This window comes from Neodiprion virginianus, chromosome 1 (genome assembly GCF_021901495.1).
Source record: "Neodiprion virginianus isolate iyNeoVirg1 chromosome 1, iyNeoVirg1.1, whole genome shotgun sequence".
NCBI lineage: Eukaryota > Metazoa > Arthropoda > Insecta > Hymenoptera > Diprionidae > Neodiprion > Neodiprion virginianus.
In genome coordinates this window covers 7,830,320-7,851,100 of record NC_060877.1, presented here as the reverse complement: position 1 = coordinate 7,851,100, position 20,781 = coordinate 7,830,320, and the positions used below count along the sequence as shown (strand labels likewise).

The window sequence follows — 20,781 nt, the reverse complement described above, 5'->3', positions numbered from 1 at the left end:
TATTGCCAAACATTCTTATTTGAACGGTCTTACCAATACTAGCTCACTTATGGTTTCGAGGAGCGACCTCTACCATCGCGATTCACGTGGACAGAAGGATGTTTCTAGCCATTTGTGTCAGACCCAGTCTCTGATCGCCGAATGAGACTTGACTTGTTTGAGCGGCGTAGCGTGGATTTTCGGAGATGCTGAAAACCTGGTGAATGCGGACGTATAAGGCATAGAGATAAAGCGTCGACGCGTATGCAAGCTCTCTTACGAGCTTAGTGTCGTCATTGGTGTTTCGTATTTTTTTTTTCAATTTCATTTAGTGAAAGCAAACCGGTTTTATCGCGAGTAAACTTTGGGCAAGTTTGGATTTAGGGGACGGGCGCTCCGTCCGATGGTCTCGCAATATTCTTGCTTATTGTTGGTGAAAGTAAATAAAAGAACAATAATATATACTTATCAAAATGTCAGATCGTTTAAAATACGATGAAGATTTGAGTATCGCACGGCTCGTTGACTATCTTGTGGTCGTGAAAACATGACGAGAATTCTTATGGTGTTTGAAATAATCAAAGAAAAGATATACGGAGGAACGTTGCAAAATATGCTAGACGATCGTCCCGTCTCTCGTAGATTAACCTCAATTCTCCTTGGCGAATTTCTAAAACCACGAGAACTCGAAGAGCAATCGCTACGAGACTCTAGGGATATTGGGACTTGGATTATTCATTTTTACCGAGCTTATTCCGTATATTTATTGAATATTATCCTGTAACTTACCTGTATATGTATAAATACGCGCAATACATACAACCTGTAAACAAGTGTTTGAGAGACTATTTAATTAATCATTGTTCATATTGTATATTTAAATTCGAACATTGAACATGATGACTACTGCGGTACAAGACTGGAATAATGCCTGTAGACTTTGTTCGGAGGAGCAACCGGAAATGTTGTCGATATTTGGTGACGAAGGTGTGCAAAGAAAAGTCACCCAAAAGATGAGAGCCTGCTTTCCCATAATGGTATACAAAAGTGATCCGTTACCAAAACAGATATGCCAATTTTGTGCAGCCAGATTAGACGACGCTTACGAATTCAGAGAACGTTGTCTCGGCGTCTACAAGTCTATGCATATACAACTTCTAGCCTTAAAGGATTCTGAAACTGTAAAAATATTTTTGGATGCCATGAAGAATTCTCCTGATCCTTGCCAGGTATACCACAAGCTATTGTAATAATGATAAATTGCCTTTAGCACATCGCAATCATCAATCACGTTATTATACCTTTCTATCTAGTTTCGTTCTATAGAGTTGACCGGCTTCTTCTTTTTCTTAAGGCCCAGCTTTGCAAAGAAAAAGCACGCGCTCCGCCACCGTTGGTTCCTTTATCTGCTTCACTATCAGTTGAGAAGTCTTCTGTTTCCATTGGCATGCAAAAGACAGATCAGTCCAATGCAGCCAATGAAGCTTTGGTAGAACTTCCTTGCGAAGTGCAGATTAAAGAGGAGCCCTTAGATAACTCTGACGGGAACGGGCCGATCTTAGGTACCGCGATTATGACGGCGGAAGAATTGTTGAATTCGGTTTGCAATGATCGAATGGAAATTTCTCACGAAGAGGATTACAGCTCAAGGGGTACAAACGGAGCGGAAAACAGAAAAACATTCGGTCATGAATCAAATGTTGGAATTACTAGTAGGCCAGGGAATGGAAGCACTAGCATTCTAGAACAGGTATTAACTGGAAGCTTGACGATAAACGACCGAATAGGGACGAAACCAAAATTTAAACCAAGTTCTAAATGGTGGTGTTCGCCGTGCAACAGATACTACAGGTAAATAGGGTAATTATAAGGTTGTACAGTTTGGAACTTTGGTCTTTTCCAATTCACAATGCTGATCAAATTAACATTTTTAAATATTTATTGGTATTTCTTCTCATTCTCAGAACAAAAGAGAGTTTACGTAAGCACATGCGGCTCTTCTGTCCACGTAGATATAGGTGCAAAAAATGTTCGAGCGTGTTTCAATCTGTGGAAGAACTTGCAAAACATGAAGGTTTGCATCATCTCAAAGTTACTCTGAACTTTGATGAATGTGTCAATGAGTGCGATCAGTGCGATCGCGAATTTGTTAGCTGGGAAATACTCAGGCATCACAGACAACGAGATCATCAGTTAGTTCCTGAATTGGCGACTGCATCAAACACTTGGTGTTCTCTCTGCAATCGGTAACATTAATTACGTCCTTAATAGACAGCAAGTTTCCTCTGATTACTGTTAGATATTACTTACAGTTGTTCCTTACCATTATTTCAGTTTTTTTCCAACAATGAATTCATACCAAAATCATAAGCAACTGCATCAGCCAGAAACGGCAAATGTGACGCCTGTACGTGGAGAAACATTATTCAAACACAATCCTTTTGCAGAAAATATCAAGTCACTCATGTGTCCTACTTGTGGAAAGGTACCTGTCAAATATTTCAATATAGTTTTATAATTTTTAGGAGTATGCTATAATCCAGGTTACTCGCACACAATGGTTGTTTCATTGCAGTTTCGCAAATGTTACAGGTGTGTACGCAGCAGAGTGCATTATCAAACCATATGCGAACTCACGAACCTAAAAAACACAAATGTGAAATTTGTGGCCGCTCATTTGGACTGTTTATTCGATTAGCGGCACACAGGCTAAGCGAGCATAATCAGCAGCCTGTTATGTCTCCTGTTAATGCTAGTGTTGAACAAGAGGAAGCATTGAATGAGGAGAGAGAAGCGCGTGAAGCCAGTGAAGCGATAACTGGTATAAGCAATAGAAGCTACATTAAGGTACCTTGGAATCATGTACTTAGATCCCCTTATAACACATGATTTTATGCAGTACTTGAAAGGATTATTTGTTTTGTAGCTTAAAACATGCATCTTCGTTGCAGGAGTCTGACGAAGAAGATGTGTCTATGGATGGTTCGGCTCATGCAAGTAAAGACATCAACATGAGCACATCAAAGAACGTGGCCCGTTGCGGTATTTGTTTGCAGTGGTTTAACGATCACACGACAATGCTGACTCATTTGCAAACACATTCCGAGAGCTATGTATATAAGAGCTTCAGCTGTAAAGTTTGTAAAAAAACGTTCAAAGAGAAATGGCAGCTTCTTCGCCATGAGGTAGGTTACGTACGAATTAATAATAACTTAGCAATTAAGGACACGAAGCAGGGTACCTAAAGCTGAGGGAAAATCTGGAAACAAAGAAATTTCAAGGAATTTCATGTGATTCTTGATATTTCCGGACTTTTCCTCTATTATGTAATCATTTACTCTCATTTCGGTGTAATAAGAATGTTGCGTTCGGCGTGTGTTGTTTTATTCAGCGGCTGCCGCAGATCTACTCTTCTAAACCGATCGTGTTATAGAATACATCCGCCTACCCATGCGCCGAGCGAGTTCAGCCTACTCATCTAAGTTATACAATCAACTCATTCAAGCAGTAGAAGAAATATTTTTATTTGGGGAAAAATTGTAATTGGGATTTCGTGAACCTGAAATTCTCAAGAAATTTACATAGACCAAATATTGTACACCTTGATGAAAATAATTTTTTCTCTGCAGATCTCTCACAAACGAGCAGCAAGCACAGCTAAATACGCGTGTTCCACGTGTAAAAAAATTTTCAAAGACAAGGCGCAACAAAAGGCACATGAAGCAACACATGTCGTTGATAAAACTTACCATTGTCCACGATGTAACAAGATATTCTTCAAAGAGATTTCCCTGCTTGCACATCAGTGTAGTGGAGGGAAACCTGTATTCGGTAAGCGTGGTGGTGCGACAAAGGCTTCATCCAAGTCATCACAGCAACCATTCAACACACACAAGAAGTATAACTGTTCAAAATGCAATGCAACTTTCAACAATTCTCAGTCAAGAAATTCTCACATGAGAGTACACACCCAGGCACATGCAATGGTGGGTACGTTTTGTCTTACCGGAGTAAATTGCATATCGTAACTATTTGATCACTTTGGAAATAAAAACATAGAATACAGTATCAAATAATACTTGATCTTTTTATTCAACTAATAATTGGTTAAATTAATGTTTCTTTACTGTAGCTCCAGGTACGAAAAAAAGAATTGAAAAAGGAATTGGAAATGTCAAAAGCTATGCCAAACCTTACGCCGGAACATATGTCACCAGGTACTTCGGTTCCAATGCAGATTGAGCCTAAAATTGAATTGAAAATTGAGGATTCACCAAATGCTCCTCCTGCTCTCAAACGTACACTAATACGGACTGCTGGAGGGTGAGCTCTAATGTTTACTCATGCTGTGCAAACGAAAATAGAAATTATACCTACGTTGGGAAGCTTTAAGTGTAAACTGATTTTGTCTGTTAATAGGTATCGTTGCGGTGTATGTCAGTCACCATTTGTCTTGCGAGAACTCGCAGTCGCACATTTGAGATCAGCCCATCCTGCTGCAACATTTCAATGTCGTCATTGCAAGAAGCAGTTTTCTACGCGATATACTTTGTCCCGTCATGTGGAGACGGTCCATCCAGATGAATCAGAAAAATAATAGTGTAGGTAGTTTGTATTATATGGAGATATTATTGACGAATACATATTTGATAAATTACCGGTACGCTAGTAGGTACGTATTTATTAAAGTGAGAAAGTATGAATTATACAATTTACAATAACGTAAATATAATTTTCTATTGCCTTAAAATGACCTAGAAATTTTCTCGTTGAATGTTAAAAAACAATTTATCGTCGTCAAAGTATAATGAACTATGTCATTCGAAACTATCTAATTTTTTATTCCCTCTGTCAGGCTGCGTTATTAAGGACATCATAGAATGGTGCAATAATAAATGCTTGTACAGTCTACGTTTGTACCTCAATAATTGTGAAGGCCTCAAAAATTCTGCACATGATCACTGATGTGGTTTCAATTGTTGTAAATCGAATCACCACAGATATACCTAACTGTCACAAATAATACTGTGCCTTGCGGTCAACTCATTGTCAGCCTCAACTGTTTCCAATGCTTTGGATATTAGTGAGATGATCGTATCTGAAATGAATCTGCCAGGAAAATGATTCTCCATTGCTCTCCACTCCAAGTCTACTGCTTACAATGGTAATATAAGGGTTAGATTCTACAATTCATATTATCATTGCATTAGTGTTTTGTGACACGAACTTCAACAGAACTGATTGCCAATCCACAATATCCGTGATCTAAGCCTATACCTTCATGAGACTATCAATTTCCTCTATCCCAGGTGCTACACCCACTCCTCCGCTATCCAGTCTAAAGAATCTGCAATTTCGTAACGAATAGCCTAAGGTGGAATGACTGTAGAGGTTTATTCTGTGTCCGTGATGAGCTGTTACCGTAGAATGCTGCCCGATACATTCCCTCTGCAAGTAAAGTGTTATGCTTCTGTTAATTAACTTTAAAGTAATATTCACACAACTTTCTCTCGGGTTATCATGTTTTCAGTATCACTAGAGTCACCATTTTCTGTCAATATCAACGGAAACGATTCAGTGAATATCCTGAGCCTCTTTCAGAGTTCATGTTCCGCTATGCCTCACTCATTATATCTAAGATATTAACTGGTCGATGTTTTTGTATCTTTCTTTGACATGTGCCATACTACATGTCGAATATCCATCGTGATCCGGTACAGTGGATCCATTTATTCTCTGGAAGCGACTTCCATTATTAGGTTTTTTTTAATGTAAATTCTTGACAAATTTCTGCATTTATTTCCCTTATTTTATATAAGCTTGTTTCGTTTTTCACACTGACAGAGCACATATCTGAATTCCATTTTCGTGTGTGTTATCGGGGTCTGTTACTGTTTCTTCATGCATTCTTACTAACACTTCGACAGCTTAACTTAGTTCCGATACATATGCACTTCTCAGTTTTTATGCTGTCAGTATTGTGTGGATTGAATGCAAATTTTAAATGTATGTAATTTGTTTCTAAAAAGCAGGTTTCTCCATGACTGACCTGGCTTGATCAATTTGGGTTTGATGTCGAGATCTATGATTTATTTCAACTACGTTTTCCAGAGAATATCTTAATTCACAGTACAGAAATTTAATTCATGGACAACAAAGTAGACTGAAAAATAAGATGGGCAATTGAAATAGAAGAATCGTTTTTGTGGACAGTGGGGAGGAAATGAATGAATTTTTACCATTTCCCACTCCCCAGCTAGGACGGTGGTTACTTCAATTCGCTTTTTCACACTGATCAACATCAATCGTAATTACCATTATCACAGCGTCTAAAATGTTGCCTGTTGATTGTCGCGCGGAGCGGATTATAAGATTTTCAGCATTAAAATACGGGCTAAATAACATTATTTTATTCTGAATAGTCCTCGATTGCCGTACATGTTTGTCAATTTTTTTTACGTAAAAATTTTCAAATCTAAGATATAACGCGGAACGTTATATATTTTTCCTAGAAAGCTGGGTGTAAGCACAATATCATGAGTTTCTTTTTATTGCTTATGCAATAACTATTAAATTTTTGTGTACCAGCACAGTAATCAGGTACTGAATTCGACCATCATAGCTCGTTCAGACTGTTGGGACCGCTTACGTCTGTACCGTACAAGTAAAGCTCCGGTTATAACGGATACCAGTAAAACGGCGCCAATCGTCAATCCAATTACAGAAGCAGCAGAGATTTCTGGAGTCTGCAAAACGCAAGTGTCCGAATTTTCCGCCTCCCAGGTGCGGAAGCGTGATCTGGATACACATTTCCACTCCCCGATGTCCACCGCCTGCGGGATTGGATGGGGACTTGTTAATTCATAATTGCCAGATTTTTTATTAATCTTCGAAGGTATTCCGTTAGGGGTATATATTTGCTACAAAAATTAACCTGGACAGAACTGATGGCCAGTCCACAGTAGCCATGGTCCAATCCGTCGCCCTCGTAAGAGTATCGTCCGGATGGTTCCATGCCAGGCGTTACTCCTAGTCCCACACCATCTGGCCTAACAAATCGGCAGTACTGGAGTGGATAATCCAGTACTGATTTACACGCGATTACCGTTTTGACTCCGTGACGCGCTGTTATCTCGGGGTTGACAGCCTGATATAATTTGTCTGCAGAACATCAATCCAAATAGTCAAAAAATCAAAGAGGTGGCAAAGGAACACTTTTTACAAAATCATTTCTCTTAATGTCTTTTGGATTTTTATACTATCTGAGAAATGTCCTTGAAAAATGAGGACGCAGAATTGGGTAACTTGATCACTCGTATTGTAGGAGGATTGAACTCATATCGATTACCTATGACATTCACTTTGGTAACCAAATGCTCCTCGTGCCCTCCATTGACATGTGCCATGTTACAAGTCCAGTCCCCGCTATGCTCCGTAGAAATCGCGTTATCGATGGTATGAGAACACCTCCCCACAGTCAGTTCGTCCGTTGATGTTATGTCTTGGCCCTGGGGCCCTTTTATCCAGCAGTAACCGGCAGGGTATTGAGTTTGACAAGTGATTGTGAAAGATTTTCCAGCCTCGACATTCACCTCCACCGTGTTCGATGGGTCCGACGAATTCCTCGCGGTATTTGGATCTGTTAAACATTATCAAAATAAAGGATCGACCATGACCTCAGTTCGTAATTCTTTCTTCACCGACCATTCAGCCCTGGTATCTGCCCTTCGGGCATTCTGATGAATCCTCCGACTATATTTCCGGAAGTTAGCCCCATTTCCAGTCTCCAGATCCCATGATACTCTTCCTGGAATTCCCCGGTTATCAGAAGGCCGCATTTGTTTTCGGCAAGGTTTGTCCCAACGGATACGTACTTTTCGAGTTCCAGTCCCGGCGCTACCTAATTTATAATAAAAAGTCTTTGAGGCCCAGCAGGCTATTGTGGTCAGTTTTTTTTTAATTCAAATGATTCAGTCTGAGTAAAAGATTGTCACCATGATTGATCCCCCCTTCGGGGGAAAGGCTCTGCACCAAGACGCTGCTGGTATAATTCTCTCGACTTGCCAGGATATCATTTTACCGGATAAAGTGTCGTTTGCGAATATCACCACTTCTTCGGCAGGGTCTAAAATCAATCGAACCAATTAGCTTTAGCTCATCGCGTCATTACAGCTCATCGTTTCTCGGGAATTTATCCTCAATATTGAAATTTTGTAATCTTTTTCGAACCGATAAATATCATCACAACATAAGTTACCTCCAATGTTCAGAGTGTGAGTTGCGTAAACCTCTTCTATGCTGCCAGATACGCCTACAGTGCATGTCCAGACCCCGAAATCCGTAGCCTTCAAAACCTCGATTATAGTTTCACATCGCGTTCTGCTTGTCAGGGTAGCCGGATTTCCTAAAGGGTTTCTCAGTTCGCAGTACAGCATGCTGGATGGTCCGCAAAGTATGGTCTTAAATCAAATTGGCAGGTGATTTACTCAGTCTTGTCCTACGTTTATATTCATTCTACGGTTCAGACTTTTCGAAGTTCGCGAAGTGCTGGATTTGCACGTACGCGCTAAAACACGAAACATTGTACCGTTGTCAAGTCTCCGATTACTGCGGTAGATGTTCGGTTGACAGGTTCTTCTAAAGTAACGGTAATAACTCGGAAATTTTCGGTGATGGATTCTGTTTCATTCGAAAGAACAAGAGACCACCTTCCAACATCTGTCCGTGACGCGTCGTAGATTCTCGCACCACATTGATTGTTGCCCAATGGTACGATCTTCTGATCAGCTTCCTAAGGACATGGCGAGGGGGAAACGTTTAACGACAATGCGGTTCAAGTATTATTCGATCGTATGCATTATGTAATTAATTACCTGCGAATTGTCAGCTTGATAATCAAGCGCGATACCTGTTGCTTCATTCTGGGGATCGTACAGCATACAGCTGCTTGGATTATCCAGACTTTTAGGGTATATGTCAAGTCGAAACGAAGCCTCAATGGCCACTCTCACTAAGTCATACCAAAATAACGATTATGTAACGAGACACCTTTTTCTCTTTGAAACTATATCGTTATAAATTTGATCTATCATCTTTGAAGACCTAATAAACGTGCTATAAGCTTATAAGAATGGGGTTCGTCAAGGTTAATCATTATGCCGTATCTTTCGTTAAATGTTACAATATTACACGGGAATGACGGTATTGTACTATAATATATAAGCACCTATCACTTCAGCATTGCCCAGGAAAAGAATTGATATGAAACAGTAGCTGAGTATCCGAGGATATTTGAACATTGTTGACGCGAACGGAGCAAAAGTTATTTATACTGCACTTAAGTTTTTACCGAATTTAGTCAGGTCAAGAATGTATTCAAACGGTTGGTCAACGGTGAACTGCAGATATGTCAGAATGTAACATTGCTTTTGCTCATCATTAGATATATATCAATCATCATTACTATCACTTATTATCGCTCTTCCGATTGATACGAAAGAACCTCTCAGTGTGCATTACCAGTCTCAGTCTAATACACGATTTGGTTTTATTCGGTTCTTGCCTGCTCAAATTTCTCCTTGTTTCATCGTCCATTTCTCGATAAATCCAGAGACGTAGGAAAAATGAATTATAAAAAATGAATGCATATTTAATTAGTGACTGAGTTAAAAATGGACTTATATGGTTTCGTTTTTTAATTAGTACAATTTACAATAAGAACGAATCAAACATATTGGATATTTCAACATTTATACATACATCGAATTTTTCTTACTTTTATTTAACTTCATTCTATATAAATTATACATATAGGTTCATAATTGAACCGTTTGGGTATAAAATAAGTCTTTTTAGCTTCGTGGGAAGCACGTATTCGATTTGCCTCAAATCCACGATAACATTATTATCACGGGAGATTTTCTTTGTTCACGAGCATCACGATTTTAGCCTGCGTGATGAATATAGCGTAACATATCAGGCATAAAACCACGATTCTCTTTTAACATAGGTTTAATATCTAACACCGACGAATACTTTCCCCTATATGTTACAGCGGTTATAAGGAGATGTACGAATAGACGAGAACCGGTATACGTTCCATCTGTACTGCAATATATCCAAGAATCAGGGAAACTTCGAAGTCCAGGAAAGGAACGCCACGTCGCGTTTTTTGCTTTCTCATAGGAAAGGTTCAGAATTTACATATTTTCATTCTGTATCAGGGCGCATTGTTCGGTGGAGATTCGTTCGCGGCCGTATCGTCAGCTTCAGTTTGGTGTAATGGCAGGGCCTCTTCCGGTCGAGAAGTAAGTGACTCTTGTACCTGAAATCAACAAGTATTGAATCACCAATCAGCATAAAACGTTCTGTGAAAATATCCGGATCATATATACGATGAAACAATAATTGGGTACGGAATCCAAACGAAGCAAACCCTCCCTCCCCCCCTAAAAAAAGAAAAAAAATTCAACGTTTCAGCGGAGGATCTTACCTGGTGCTCCCTTCTCTCGTCCAGTTCGTTGGAATTCGTCTCTAATCTGACGCTCGGCAAAACATCTGGCAAAGGCGGAGGAGCCGGTGGTTCACCATAGACTTCGTGAAGTTCTTCTAGTCTGGTACTCAGAGCGGATCCCCTCTGGCTGGTAGCGTTCATTTTCTTCATCAGCCAGTCCGCCTGCTCCTCCAATCGTTTCAATCTCGCAGCTCTAGCAACCAAAACTTCCTCTGGAGTGCGGGAAGTCTTCGGCGTTACGGAATCGACCGAGGACTGCGATGCAGTCGAAGTTTCCGGTCGTGGTGCCTCGAGAGTGCCAGTCTTATTTTTCTGTTCCTCCGACTTGTCTTCAGCGTCGGTCGTCTTTACGGATACAGAGGCGTTCGCGGTTTCAGCAAGTGTCTTTTCTTGGGAATCGGTCAATTCCGGTTTCGCTTTAATCTCATCAGAGACATTCGCTGAGATCTCGACAGGCTTTGTTTCTGCTTTTTCGTTAGTCTGCGATTTTGTACCAGAACTTGTTGCAGCCGCAGTTGCTTGTTCAGATGTCGAAGCTTCGTCGGAGTTCAGGGTGCAGGGCGTGCTGGATCTTGGTCCCAGTATCAATGGCTCTCGAAATTGAACAGTTTTGACTGGCGAGGGTGATTTGGAGGAGAGATAAGGTCCGATGGAAAATACCGAGACGGTTGGATGCGGGGTGGATTCTGTTTCCATCGAATTCAGAAACTTTTCGCTGTCAAAAATCGACTCTTCGTCGTTGTTCTTCACTCTCTTTTCATCGCAATCTTCGACAGGGTCTTCGGAAGTCGAGGCACAAGCTCCCAGAGTGGAATCGGGACAGTTATCTATCTCGTCGAGTCGCGTAGCCGTAATGGACGAGTCCAGGGACGATGACCTTTCGTTTATCGATGTTTTCAATGGTCTCTTCAAATTCAATTTCATGTCCGTTATATTCGAACTCCATGGTTCGCTGTGTGGGCTCCATTCTCTTGTCTCTCTTCTCGGAGTTTTAACCCTTTTCGAAGGTTCGTTGCTGACCACGGTGTCGAACACGGATGAATCCTTCGACTCCGCTGACGTAGACGCCATGGGTATACTTTCTCTGGACGTAGAAGCGGAACTCTGATTAGATACTGTGTCGATTTTTATCAGACTCTGAATCACGTTTGTCAACGCTCTGTCCAATGGGTCCAAAATCTCTGTCTCCGGAGTGCACTGGAAAATCAATAAGTATCTTACATATAGCATAAAAGAAATATACGCAAATCCGGTGTTCAAAATATACAATTTTCATGTTTTCTGCCCTTTGCTCTTTCTCCTCCTGGTAAAAATTTATCCTCTCGGTATAAACTTTTCACCGACAATAAGAGGCAATAAATTTTTACCAGGCGGTGAAACAACTGGCCTGTGCAATTCTATTGTACTGAGCAACTCACGTCAGGCTCTGGTGTGGCGGGCCGCACCTCGTTTGATGCCGACTCAACGTCGATCGTCTCCCCGTCCACCTCTGTCTCGGTTTCCGGGGTTGGTGTCCGCTGTTCGAGGGTTTCCGAGGAACAAGTCTTTGACTCTGACATTTCCGTATCCGTTGGCTGCTCAGACTCTGTGTCTGGGGACGGTACCCTTGGGCTTTCCTGAAACAGTCAAATCCGGATTGAGCTGCGTCCAAAAATCATAAATCATTCGCTACCTGTTTTTCTTTACGTCTTTCATTGATCCGCGTCGGAGAGTAATTGACGCGCAAAAATTTCATCAGGGAAATTAATCTCATTTTATATACCTTTCTGGTTCGCCTGCGCGGGCTTATCCTGATCCTTTCGGTTCTTTCCTCGTCTTCTTCGTCAGACTCGTCACCACGTTCGTCGCTGAACCCGCTTTCGCCGCTGCGAAAAAGAAAGGGGATCATTGAACGAGTTATCAGTTTCGTTCAGAAAAAAATGTCCTCTTCGGTTTGGGGGTTTAGCATACCTGTTGTTCAGGGAGTCTCGAACGGCGAGCGCTTTTCTCGCAGCGAACTCTCGACGAAGATTTTTCCACTCGAGTTCTGTGTTCGTATTTTTTTGCCTCGCCGATTCCCATTTCTCTCGGCAATATTCAAGCTCCTGCTTCAGCTCTTGAAGCATTTTCCTCTTCTGCTGTAGCTCGTATCGCAAGATCTTTTCGTGCGTGTGAAGCTGCTGATGCTGAGCCTGCATCCTACCCACTATGTTCCAGGTTTTGCTCAGCTCTGAGGAAACCGTCGACAATCTTTTCTCCTGACGAAACGATTACCAAAAACGAAGGAGGAAAGTTAAAATTAACAATGGTCACTCCTCACGAGTCTATTCAGCCTGCATAGGAATTATCCTTCAGTATACCTGTTCGCCCAGCTTGCTCTCAAGGTGTGTATTAAGTTGTTTCATTCGCGTCATCTCTTTCTCAAGATGCTTCTTTTCAAGGATCAATTCCTTCAGTCTGATGTATGTTTTGCTAACCGAAATTACCAACTGTGGTCCACTCGGCGTGTCGACGGATTTATAACAGCTATCAGGCGCCGATAACGCTGACGCTGAAGCTGCGGGGGCGTCGACGGCGTGGCAGCTCAACAGTTCGAGTAAAACGCGCCACACCTGTCATTCACATATATTCAATATTTCGTCCTTATATATCGCGACTTATAGGAATTAGTAGATTACATAATATGATAAACGGTTAGAAAAAAATGTCCCATCAGGTCCACTAATATTTTTGGGTTGATTTAACCATTTTTTAATGTATGAAACTCACTGAAAGAAAAAGTACAAATGGCGAATTAAATGTTGATAAGACGATTTAAATGTTATAATTACAAAAATTTGTGTCATAATTAGTAACAGAAATGTGACAAATAACACAAATATAAAGTGGATCTGTTGGGAAATTATGTTTAGTTAAATTTTTCTCACCTTTGGCAAATTGTGTGCGATATTTCCTTCCTGAATATCCTCTTCGTTCTTTTCGCCATCGCTTCCCGACGCTCGGGGCTTCGTCGGGGTTCGTCCCTCGACTTGCTCTACCAAATCCAGAAGAAGTTTTGGCAGTGCGGCAGCCTCCGTGCCTTCCTCTCGAGCCATGTCGCTTATCAAGTCGTGATTCTCCTGAAAAAATATCGGGTCATTTGTACAAATAAAGCTATGTCATCCTTGGCGCCTTGTAGTCACGTTCTGTCGGCCATTGATTGCATTTTAAATTACCTGCAGTAATCGAGTCAACCTGTCGAGATCCATGTCGGCCGAGGAAGCGCTCAGCAGCATTTGCGTGAATAGACTGTTTATAACGGACATCTGATTTTCGAGATCCCTGCAGTCCGCTTTCGTCAAACCAAGCTGAGACTCCAAATTCGATATTTCAGTGTCCTGACTGTCAACCTGTTGATGAACGTGAAAAAGTTTGTGATAACGAACGTTTTGTCTGCAGCCGCGGAATGAAATTTACTAAAAAAATTAGCATCACCTTCTCTTCCGATTTCTCCAAGTCCTCTTCGAGCGTTTTTAGTTTCTTTTGAGAAACTTCGAGCTTCTCCTTCGTCTCTACGAGTTCTTTTCCTGCCTGTTCCTTCATCTCGATCAAAACCTTGAGTCGTACCTCGTAGAGAGTTTTCAAGTTTCTAAGATTTTCAAGCTGGTGATCAAACTCCGCTCTTGCGTCGTCGAATATTTCGCTGTAATTCATGCCTTCCAGTCTGGCCAGAATGTGCGCCAATTGATCCTTCAATTTATTCACCTGTTTCTCGCGAGCTGCCAGGACCAGACGAGCCGTACCCACCGCTTCCTTGACGTGAAGAATTTGTCTCATGTTTTTCTCTGCGTCGTGTTCGAGATGGTACCGAAGGTCTTCCAGTTTCTCAGCTTCGAAACGTACAAAGTTCTTTATCTCATCCGAAACCTACAAATTAGAATTATCTTTACATCGTTGCAGAATCTTGCATGTGAATCCAAACTGCATCGAAAAGGAGCAGGCATATTCACTGCAAGAAAAACTGACGTAAAAAAGCGTCCCTCTGTACTCACCTTTAAGGTGTCAGCTATCTGTTGAGCAGTAATTCTCCTTAGAGTATCTTGGTGAGCCTCTTTTTCACCTTGAAGTTGATTTCTGAGTCTCTTTACTTCATCTTGGGCGGAGCTGGCCGAGCTTTTGTGTTCGGCTTGTTCCTCAGCAGTCGTCAATCCTTTTATATCTCTCGTAGGTTCCCCGGACTTGAGCAAATCCAGCATCCTCGATGTTTCGGAGTGTGCCTCCTTCTCGGCTCCCAATTCCCGTCTGAGTCTGTCCATTTCCGAAGACACTGCGGCTATGGCACGCTGTCTGGCCTCACGTTTGAGGGTCAATTCCTTTTTGAATTCCTCCATGTTCGTCGCACGGCTGCAGGCGATCTCCTCCGCAACATCCTCGCTCGCTTCGTAAGGGTTTTCTTCCAAAGCTGCGGTTTGCTCCACGCCCAGTTCTGCAAAAAGACGTTATATAAGTTTCGTCCTAAATTTCTTCAACGATCGAGTAGAATAGTGTTCCTTTTACCTGTTTGGTCAGCTTCGTCGTCAAGGTTCGCGTTTTCTTTCCTGTCGGTTTTCACCGCATGTTTGAGCCGTTGGATCTCCTCAAGAGCGTCTTCGAGGGCTTTGATTTGTTTCTTTTTGTCCGCTACCTCCTCGGCTAGCTGGGCTCGAAGTTTTGCCGATTTCTGACCCTCCGTGTTCTTCGCGTGGTCTCTGTCGAGGACGGACTTCTGTAGCTCCTCTTCCAAACTGGATATCCTGACAAGGGCGGAATCTCTTTCCGTTCTGTACAAATCCACCTCCCTCAGCAGTTCCATTCTCTTTGACTTCGAGCAATCAAGCTCCGTCAGAGTTCTCTCGAGTTCTTCATTCCGCTCCTGCAATTCAGACTCCGCCTTCTCCCGCTGCACAGTTGATATCTGCATCAATTGGTGACAATACGCAGAGTAAAAAAGAGCAATTTAGAGTTTCAAGAAAACGAGAAAAAAAAGTACCTTGCACTCTTCCTCGAGCCTTTCGATCGTCCGTCTCTGCGTCTCAAGTTCCTTTTGCATCTCCTCATTGAGTTTCTGAACTTGAAGTGCTCGTTCGGATTTGACTCGTTCAACATCCTCGGCTTCGTCATCACTGCACTGAACTTCCTTCTCGCACGTGACCAAGTTGCCGATGGTCGATCTTCGGTGGTGATTTGGATCGGTTGGTTTCAGTCTTTCACTCCTCAGGGTATCCTCGAGCTCCTCTATCCTGGCGAGGGCTTTCCTCAGCGTGTTTTCACCCTCATCCTCGTTTCCCTCATTCCGCATGTCCGGTATTCTCCCCTGTGTCTCGAGCTGGCTTCTCGTGGGATATTCCTTGTGGAATTCTGTCTCCAACTCGTGCGTCGTGGCCGTTTGCTCCGCTTGTCGCAAACCCTGGTGAGACCACCTCGACGTCCGTTGACGGTTTCCCCTGCAGCGTCGCTCCTCCTCGGCCTCATCACCCTCCGCGTAAGCCTCCTTGTCGCAATCTCGCATCCCTCTCGCAGATCTCACGTCCCGGTAAAGAGCCTCCAGGTGCGCTAGAGCCGCACTGTGCGCGGTTGCCAGCTGCTGGTTCGCCGCTGCGAGGCAGGACACCGTCCTCGAAAGCTCCGTCATCTCGCTCCTCGTCGATGCGAGGTTTGACCCTGCGGGACCGGACTGCCAACCGGTCATCTGGGACGCGTAGGCGAGCTAGGAAATACGCGGTAAATTATCGGTCACTCCTTGGCAAGTCTGGCTAGGCTACTCGAACAGAGTTATGAAAGCTTTCGACTATCAATGACGTAGTTCGTGTGTGGGATGGTACGCGGACGTCGAAGCACTGGCGTCGAGCGCTGAATGCTAACTGATCAACCACGGCCCCAGTCTCCGGAGTTAGATCAACGACGAAGAACGCGGCTGGCAGCCAACGGAGGGACGCGTGATCGTGACTCAGCGTCTTCTCCGTAGCCGGGATCGACGCGAAACGCGAAATGCGAAATGCGAAACACCTATAGCTGGAGCGGTGCCAGGGGGCCGTGACGCGTCGGCGCTTCTTCGATCGTTAAGACACTTACCAGAGTCTCTTCTTGAGGGGCGTTCGCCTCGTGTCCCCCGGCGTAGGATCCTCGGACGCTGGAACCAACCGGCAAACTCGGAGCCGATGGCCCTTGGAATCTGAAACCATCTCTTCGGAGCGTCGTGTACGGACTGGGGCCCTGAAGAAGACGAAGAAAAAGTATTCGATTGGGAACACGTTTCATATGTCCTATGTTTGATAAACGCAGAATGGAACAATGCTCAAAGCAGCATGAGGAACATTTTTTTATCGTGAAAGTCAAATCACAGCTCTCGGGGTTTTGGATGCTGTGAAAAAAGGATTTGTACATCGCATTTTTGAACGCGTTTATTTGGGAAACGAAAACATTTTTTCGTGTGTGATAAATGATTCAAACAGATAATATATAAAGTGAGAATATTGGTAAAGTGATTTCTCTGTTAGATATTAAGGTTCCTTTGAAATTCAGCTGGGTTCTTAAAAATTATTTAAGTAAACCTCGGAATATCGAGATCAATCTGCTAAAAAAACGACATGTTCTTCACCAGAAAATTACAGTAGAAAACCAATTCGAAAACGAAGTGAAAAAATTCATATTATTTGACAGTGAACCACACAAAGAACTGTTGAATAATTGAAATTGAGGACCGGTAGAAAATTTTTTTCAAATCTTTGTCTCAAGTTTTGCAAATGAACATGCATAAAAAAAATCAGCAGAAACCCCGATTGCCAGGGTATAAAATGAAAAATAGGTCCAGTGTGAGACTTCGATCGGTATGATACCAAGCATCCTGACCGCCTTGGAGTCTAGAATACGCTGAAAAGGACTCTGATATCTTGTGGTGAAAATGGAATACCGACCTGCGAGTCGGTTGGACCTTCCGCAGTTTGCAGATTCTGCAGAACGATTGGAGCCTGGGATTCCCGGCGCTCGCAGAGGACGTCTAAATCTCTGGATGTGGACTGTCTGCTGGCGGCTGGGACGCTGCCTCCGGAACCCATATTTTATTCCAGATTTGGGTATCCGATTGCGGTTCGATGTGCGGTGTCCTATTCGTTGTCGATTTCGTTGTGTTTCGTCGTGTAGTTCATCGGTCGATTTGGGCCCCGTTGAATCGTCCCACTTTTAAACGGGTTGCTGGTAAAATACGCGCCCCGATTCTTCGGCGCCTGTTACCTCGGGTTAAATAGAGATGTGATGAATATATGTATATTGACCGATGGCGATATGAATTAAGACATGACTCGATCGTTTACTGGGAAAAACACGTGGCTAAGTTCGATCGCTGGTCAATATTGAAACTTCTGATTCTGATCGTGGACAAAGGATTCTGAAAATTTTGTGATGCGTTCGAACGGAAGAGGAGAAAAGAATCTGATTGTGAGTAGCGAGAGAAGACAGGGAGAGAGAGAGGGAGAGAGAAAGATAGCGGCAAGAGAAAACACTAGAAAATCTATAAATACATGTCTACATTTGATTCAAAACAACCGGTTAAAATTAGCCCTATACGAATAAAAACAAACGTCTTATGCCTACGAAGCAGGAGCAGGGATGCAGCATCGGAGATCAGCTTGACGAAACAGATTTGATACGCTGTTTAATATCGCTCGTTATCTTCGTCCCAGTTTTATAACGAAAGCCACGTGTCGCATATTTTTCGTGATTTCATTGGAACGTTGTGTTACAATGTGTATATAATGTGTACCTATGTATATTTTCTTCGGCGTCTAGAAATTGAAAAAATATCTTGTGCCCTCGACTCGCAGCCAGCTGATTTTAAGCACAGCATTTGAACAAAGAGTTGGCTCGGAGATTGATTTTGCAACGCTTTAAATAACCAAAACGGCAAGAACTTCGCAACAACAACAATGTGGCCGAAGGCTAATTGCAAAACGATTTCTTAGTACGCAATAATTTAATTATTACGTATGCAAGTATACACGTATGAACGTCGGATTACAGGAATACTGTTACTGAAATGACGAAGATTAATTATCTCAGTAAACAGAATGTCAGCTAATTGTGAGGATAAAATTGTAACAGATATCTGGAATGTCTGGAGATAATTGGGTAACTTAGAATCTGGAAATAGTCGAGTATAGGCGGTGATTTTTACCGAATTTGATGTTTGCTCAAAAGCGTAAATGAATATTTATTTTTCGTGCGTTATTGCAAAACATGAAACAAATAGCGATTAGAGCATCTGAATTTTCCGATAAGTTTTATAATTATTTTATCATCCACGAAATATACCAGGAACAGTAAACTGAAACACAAGTTCAGAAAAATTTTATTCTCGTAGTCACGAAATCGCAGAAAGTTGAGAAAAGAAATCGTTAGGAATATTTTACCGCCTTAGACTGTGAAGGAAATCTGCGGAACTTATCATCCGTATTTATAAAATGCAATTCTTCTTCCGATCTCAGCTCAGAGAACACCTTGGGTTTATTTACCAATTTCAATTCCCTGAAAACGTATGCGGCATCGGCTATTCTAGTCGCGTGAAATTTCACTATCAGAGCGTACGTTGACATTGAGAAAAAAGATTTTTCAAACTAAAAGTAAAATAATCTCTCAAATTGAAATTATTTTAAGATACTCGTTATGTCATCGCGAGATTCGTAACAACATCTATGCTTTCAAACTCGAAGGTCGCTAACTGTGCAGAAAAGGCATATCACACGAACTCACAATTAGTATTGACCCTGTAGTACTGTAGGTACATACATGCAGTGTACGCACCAAGGGTTAAATTTTAGGTACGGGGCCCCTTATTGTTTGGTGAAAACATTATTGCAGATCAAATATCATAATTTCAAATGCATGTTCGTTTTATCAATATCCTTCAGTTATCCGTTTATTGCGATTTAAATCAACTGCCTCAGCGCACGAAGTTCTTGGCCTGCATTGACGGATCCCTCCGCGAAGCGCAATGGGGTACAAAATTGGCGAAAAATTTTTGGGTAGGTGTTAGGGCTCGCATATATAAAAGGCAATTAGTGTATACGTGTACAAATGCAGGGCTTACTTACGTAGTTGTCGAAGTGACGGGATCCGTTCGAGTTCTGCGGCACTGCGTGGCCCACGGGGACACTTGCTGGCTTCTGGCCAAGCCTCGGTTTATAAGCCACCACTAAAAATATCGCTTTTGGGCCAGCGAGGGGCAGGAGCTTCGCGCGAACCCGAACAGCCAGCATCTTCTGATTCCAAGTATAAGCTGCATCGGAGCGACTTACACAGAACGAAAAGGACCTCTTCCGAAAAGGCCTTCTTCGCTTCGTCCCCTGCTCGATGTTTCATCAAATCATCATTCCTTTCTCACTCTCTGACCCTGCGTCACTACCTCAATCTCTGCACCTCTCGCTTTCGGTTCGTGGGATTATCGGAACCGCATCGTCCTACGAAACGACTTCCGCGGGGTATAAACGCAAGCCTCTGCAAGCTGAAAGCTTATTGTTGGCGCAACAGCTTGCGGGCTATTTTTAACCGCTTGATCAGAGCAGCCCCCCGCGGCCGTTCCGCAGTACGGCTATATTTCCGGCTCTTCTCGCTTTTCTTTTATGCTCCACCTGTAGCCTAAAGGTCGACCAGAACCGCACAGACGCAACGGTCGCTTCGAAGTCCGACGCGTTTCCAAAATACGGCGAGGCGCCGTATCACCGATTTGGTGAAAAATAGTCTCAACAAATCGCGACGGACTCTCAAAGCTCCGCGTGCCTCTCGAAATAGAAATTTAAGCTCGCGTGTGAATGGGGAAGAAACATATTTCGAGGTCGCGGTGCTTACTTGTGCTGCCGGTTCCGTCGGGGTCGTTATGCCGGCCAACGACCGCCTTTTTATGCTTTTCTAACGGTAGCGCAAGTCTGGCTGCAGCGATTTGTAACTGGAAAAATTGCCAAGGAATTTTCAAACTTCGACTCTATAACAACTGACGAAAGCTTATACCTGAGTCGTTGGAAAATAAATTGCAGAATACAGGGCGATTAGCTGGTAGCGACATTGGACTTCCAATTTTTCACGGGACAATCAGAGCCCCCTGTTTTATCCCGAACCGCGTTCTGTGTCTGCCGCATGGATGTGGTACTTGGTATTTTGGCCAACGCGAAAATTTCCACGTTTAGAATAGTTGGCAACGAATTCGCAAACGGGATGCCGAGACGTCGTCGGTTTGAGGTCCTCGATCTGTACATTCTGCGCGTTCAATGCAACCGAAATGGGAACTGAACAAGAGCCAACTG

At 42.7% G+C, this 20,781-nt stretch overlaps 3 protein-coding genes across 6 annotated transcripts; 1 reads left to right on the top strand and 2 right to left on the bottom strand.

The window, feature by feature from the left end:
• The first annotated feature begins 121 nt into the window (after window positions 1-121).
• LOC124310525 (zinc finger protein 84-like) lies at window positions 122-5,002 on the top strand. 3 transcript variants are annotated; one of them, XM_046774573.1, is made up of 10 exons: window positions 124-1,208; window positions 1,334-1,830; window positions 1,944-2,225; window positions 2,314-2,464; window positions 2,572-2,826; window positions 2,931-3,164; window positions 3,609-3,965; window positions 4,112-4,302; window positions 4,399-4,580; window positions 4,835-5,002. In XM_046774573.1, the coding sequence occupies exons 1-9, from the start codon at window positions 876-878 to the stop codon at window positions 4,574-4,576; spliced, it is 2,478 nt and encodes an 825-aa protein (XP_046630529.1). In that variant the 5' UTR covers window positions 124-875; the 3' UTR covers window positions 4,577-4,580; window positions 4,835-5,002. The 3 variants fall into 3 exon arrangements, 2 of the variants coding, with proteins under 2 accessions (XP_046630529.1, XP_046630528.1); XR_006909681.1 differs by lacking the exon at window positions 4,835-5,002 and having other exon boundaries at window positions 122-1,208; window positions 3,609-3,969; window positions 4,399-4,540; XM_046774572.1 differs by lacking the exon at window positions 4,835-5,002 and having other exon boundaries at window positions 4,399-4,806.
• A 1,365-nt stretch (window positions 5,003-6,367) lies between these two features.
• On the bottom strand, window positions 6,368-9,440 carry LOC124303217 (uncharacterized). Its single transcript, XM_046760177.1, has 9 exons — window positions 9,206-9,440; window positions 8,853-8,989; window positions 8,567-8,770; window positions 8,237-8,438; window positions 7,974-8,104; window positions 7,684-7,879; window positions 7,328-7,618; window positions 6,914-7,140; window positions 6,368-6,812 (listed from the first exon to the last, which is right to left on the bottom strand). Exons 1-9 carry the CDS (start codon window positions 9,276-9,278, stop codon window positions 6,576-6,578), a joined length of 1,698 nt encoding a protein of 565 aa, XP_046616133.1. The 5' UTR covers window positions 9,279-9,440; the 3' UTR covers window positions 6,368-6,575.
• A 270-nt stretch (window positions 9,441-9,710) lies between these two features.
• On the bottom strand, window positions 9,711-19,963 carry LOC124310524 (autophagy-related protein 23). Of its 2 annotated transcripts, XM_046774570.1 has the most exons (15): window positions 19,576-19,963; window positions 17,404-17,712; window positions 16,562-16,702; window positions 15,480-16,196; window positions 15,008-15,404; window positions 14,503-14,936; window positions 13,946-14,377; window positions 13,687-13,860; window positions 13,399-13,590; window positions 12,832-13,083; window positions 12,443-12,729; window positions 12,255-12,357; window positions 11,911-12,108; window positions 10,472-11,689; window positions 9,711-10,303 (listed from the first exon to the last, which is right to left on the bottom strand). In XM_046774570.1, exons 2-15 carry the CDS (start codon window positions 17,542-17,544, stop codon window positions 10,199-10,201), a joined length of 4,791 nt encoding a protein of 1,596 aa, XP_046630526.1. In that variant the 5' UTR covers window positions 17,545-17,712; window positions 19,576-19,963; the 3' UTR covers window positions 9,711-10,198. The 2 variants fall into 2 exon arrangements, with proteins under 2 accessions (XP_046630526.1, XP_046630527.1); XM_046774571.1 differs by lacking the exon at window positions 19,576-19,963 and having other exon boundaries at window positions 17,404-17,719.
• Between the last annotated feature and the right edge of the window lie 818 nt (window positions 19,964-20,781).

Bases quoted from the DNA above. Each gene is read 5' to 3' on its own strand.
- LOC124310524 (XM_046774570.1), bottom strand. From the start codon at position 17,544: ATGGGTTCCGGAGGCAGCGTCCCAGCCGCCAGCAGACAGTCCACATCC. The intron at 16,703-17,403 runs GTCGGTATTCCA...CGTCTTCTTCAG, and splicing joins AAGGTCCAACCGACTCGCAG to GGCCCCAGTCCGTACACGAC. The intron at 14,378-14,502 runs GTGAGTACAGAG...TCTAATTTGTAG, and splicing joins AGATAGCTGACACCTTAAAG to GTTTCGGATGAGATAAAGAA.
- LOC124303217 (XM_046760177.1), bottom strand. From the start codon at position 9,278: ATGTTCAAATATCCTCGGATACTCAGCTACTGTTTCATATCAATTCTT. The intron at 8,105-8,236 runs GTAACTTATGTT...GATTGATTTTAG, and splicing joins TCACACTCTGAACATTGGAG to ACCCTGCCGAAGAAGTGGTG. The intron at 7,619-7,683 runs GTCGGTGAAGAA...AATGTTTAACAG, and splicing joins GCAGATACCAGGGCTGAATG to ATCCAAATACCGCGAGGAAT.
- LOC124310525 (XM_046774573.1), top strand. From the start codon at position 876: ATGATGACTACTGCGGTACAAGACTGGAATAATGCCTGTAGACTTTGT. The intron at 2,465-2,571 runs GTACCTGTCAAA...CAAATGTTACAG, and splicing joins TGTGTCCTACTTGTGGAAAG to GTGTGTACGCAGCAGAGTGC. The intron at 3,966-4,111 runs GTGGGTACGTTT...TCTTTACTGTAG, and splicing joins ACACCCAGGCACATGCAATG to CTCCAGGTACGAAAAAAAGA.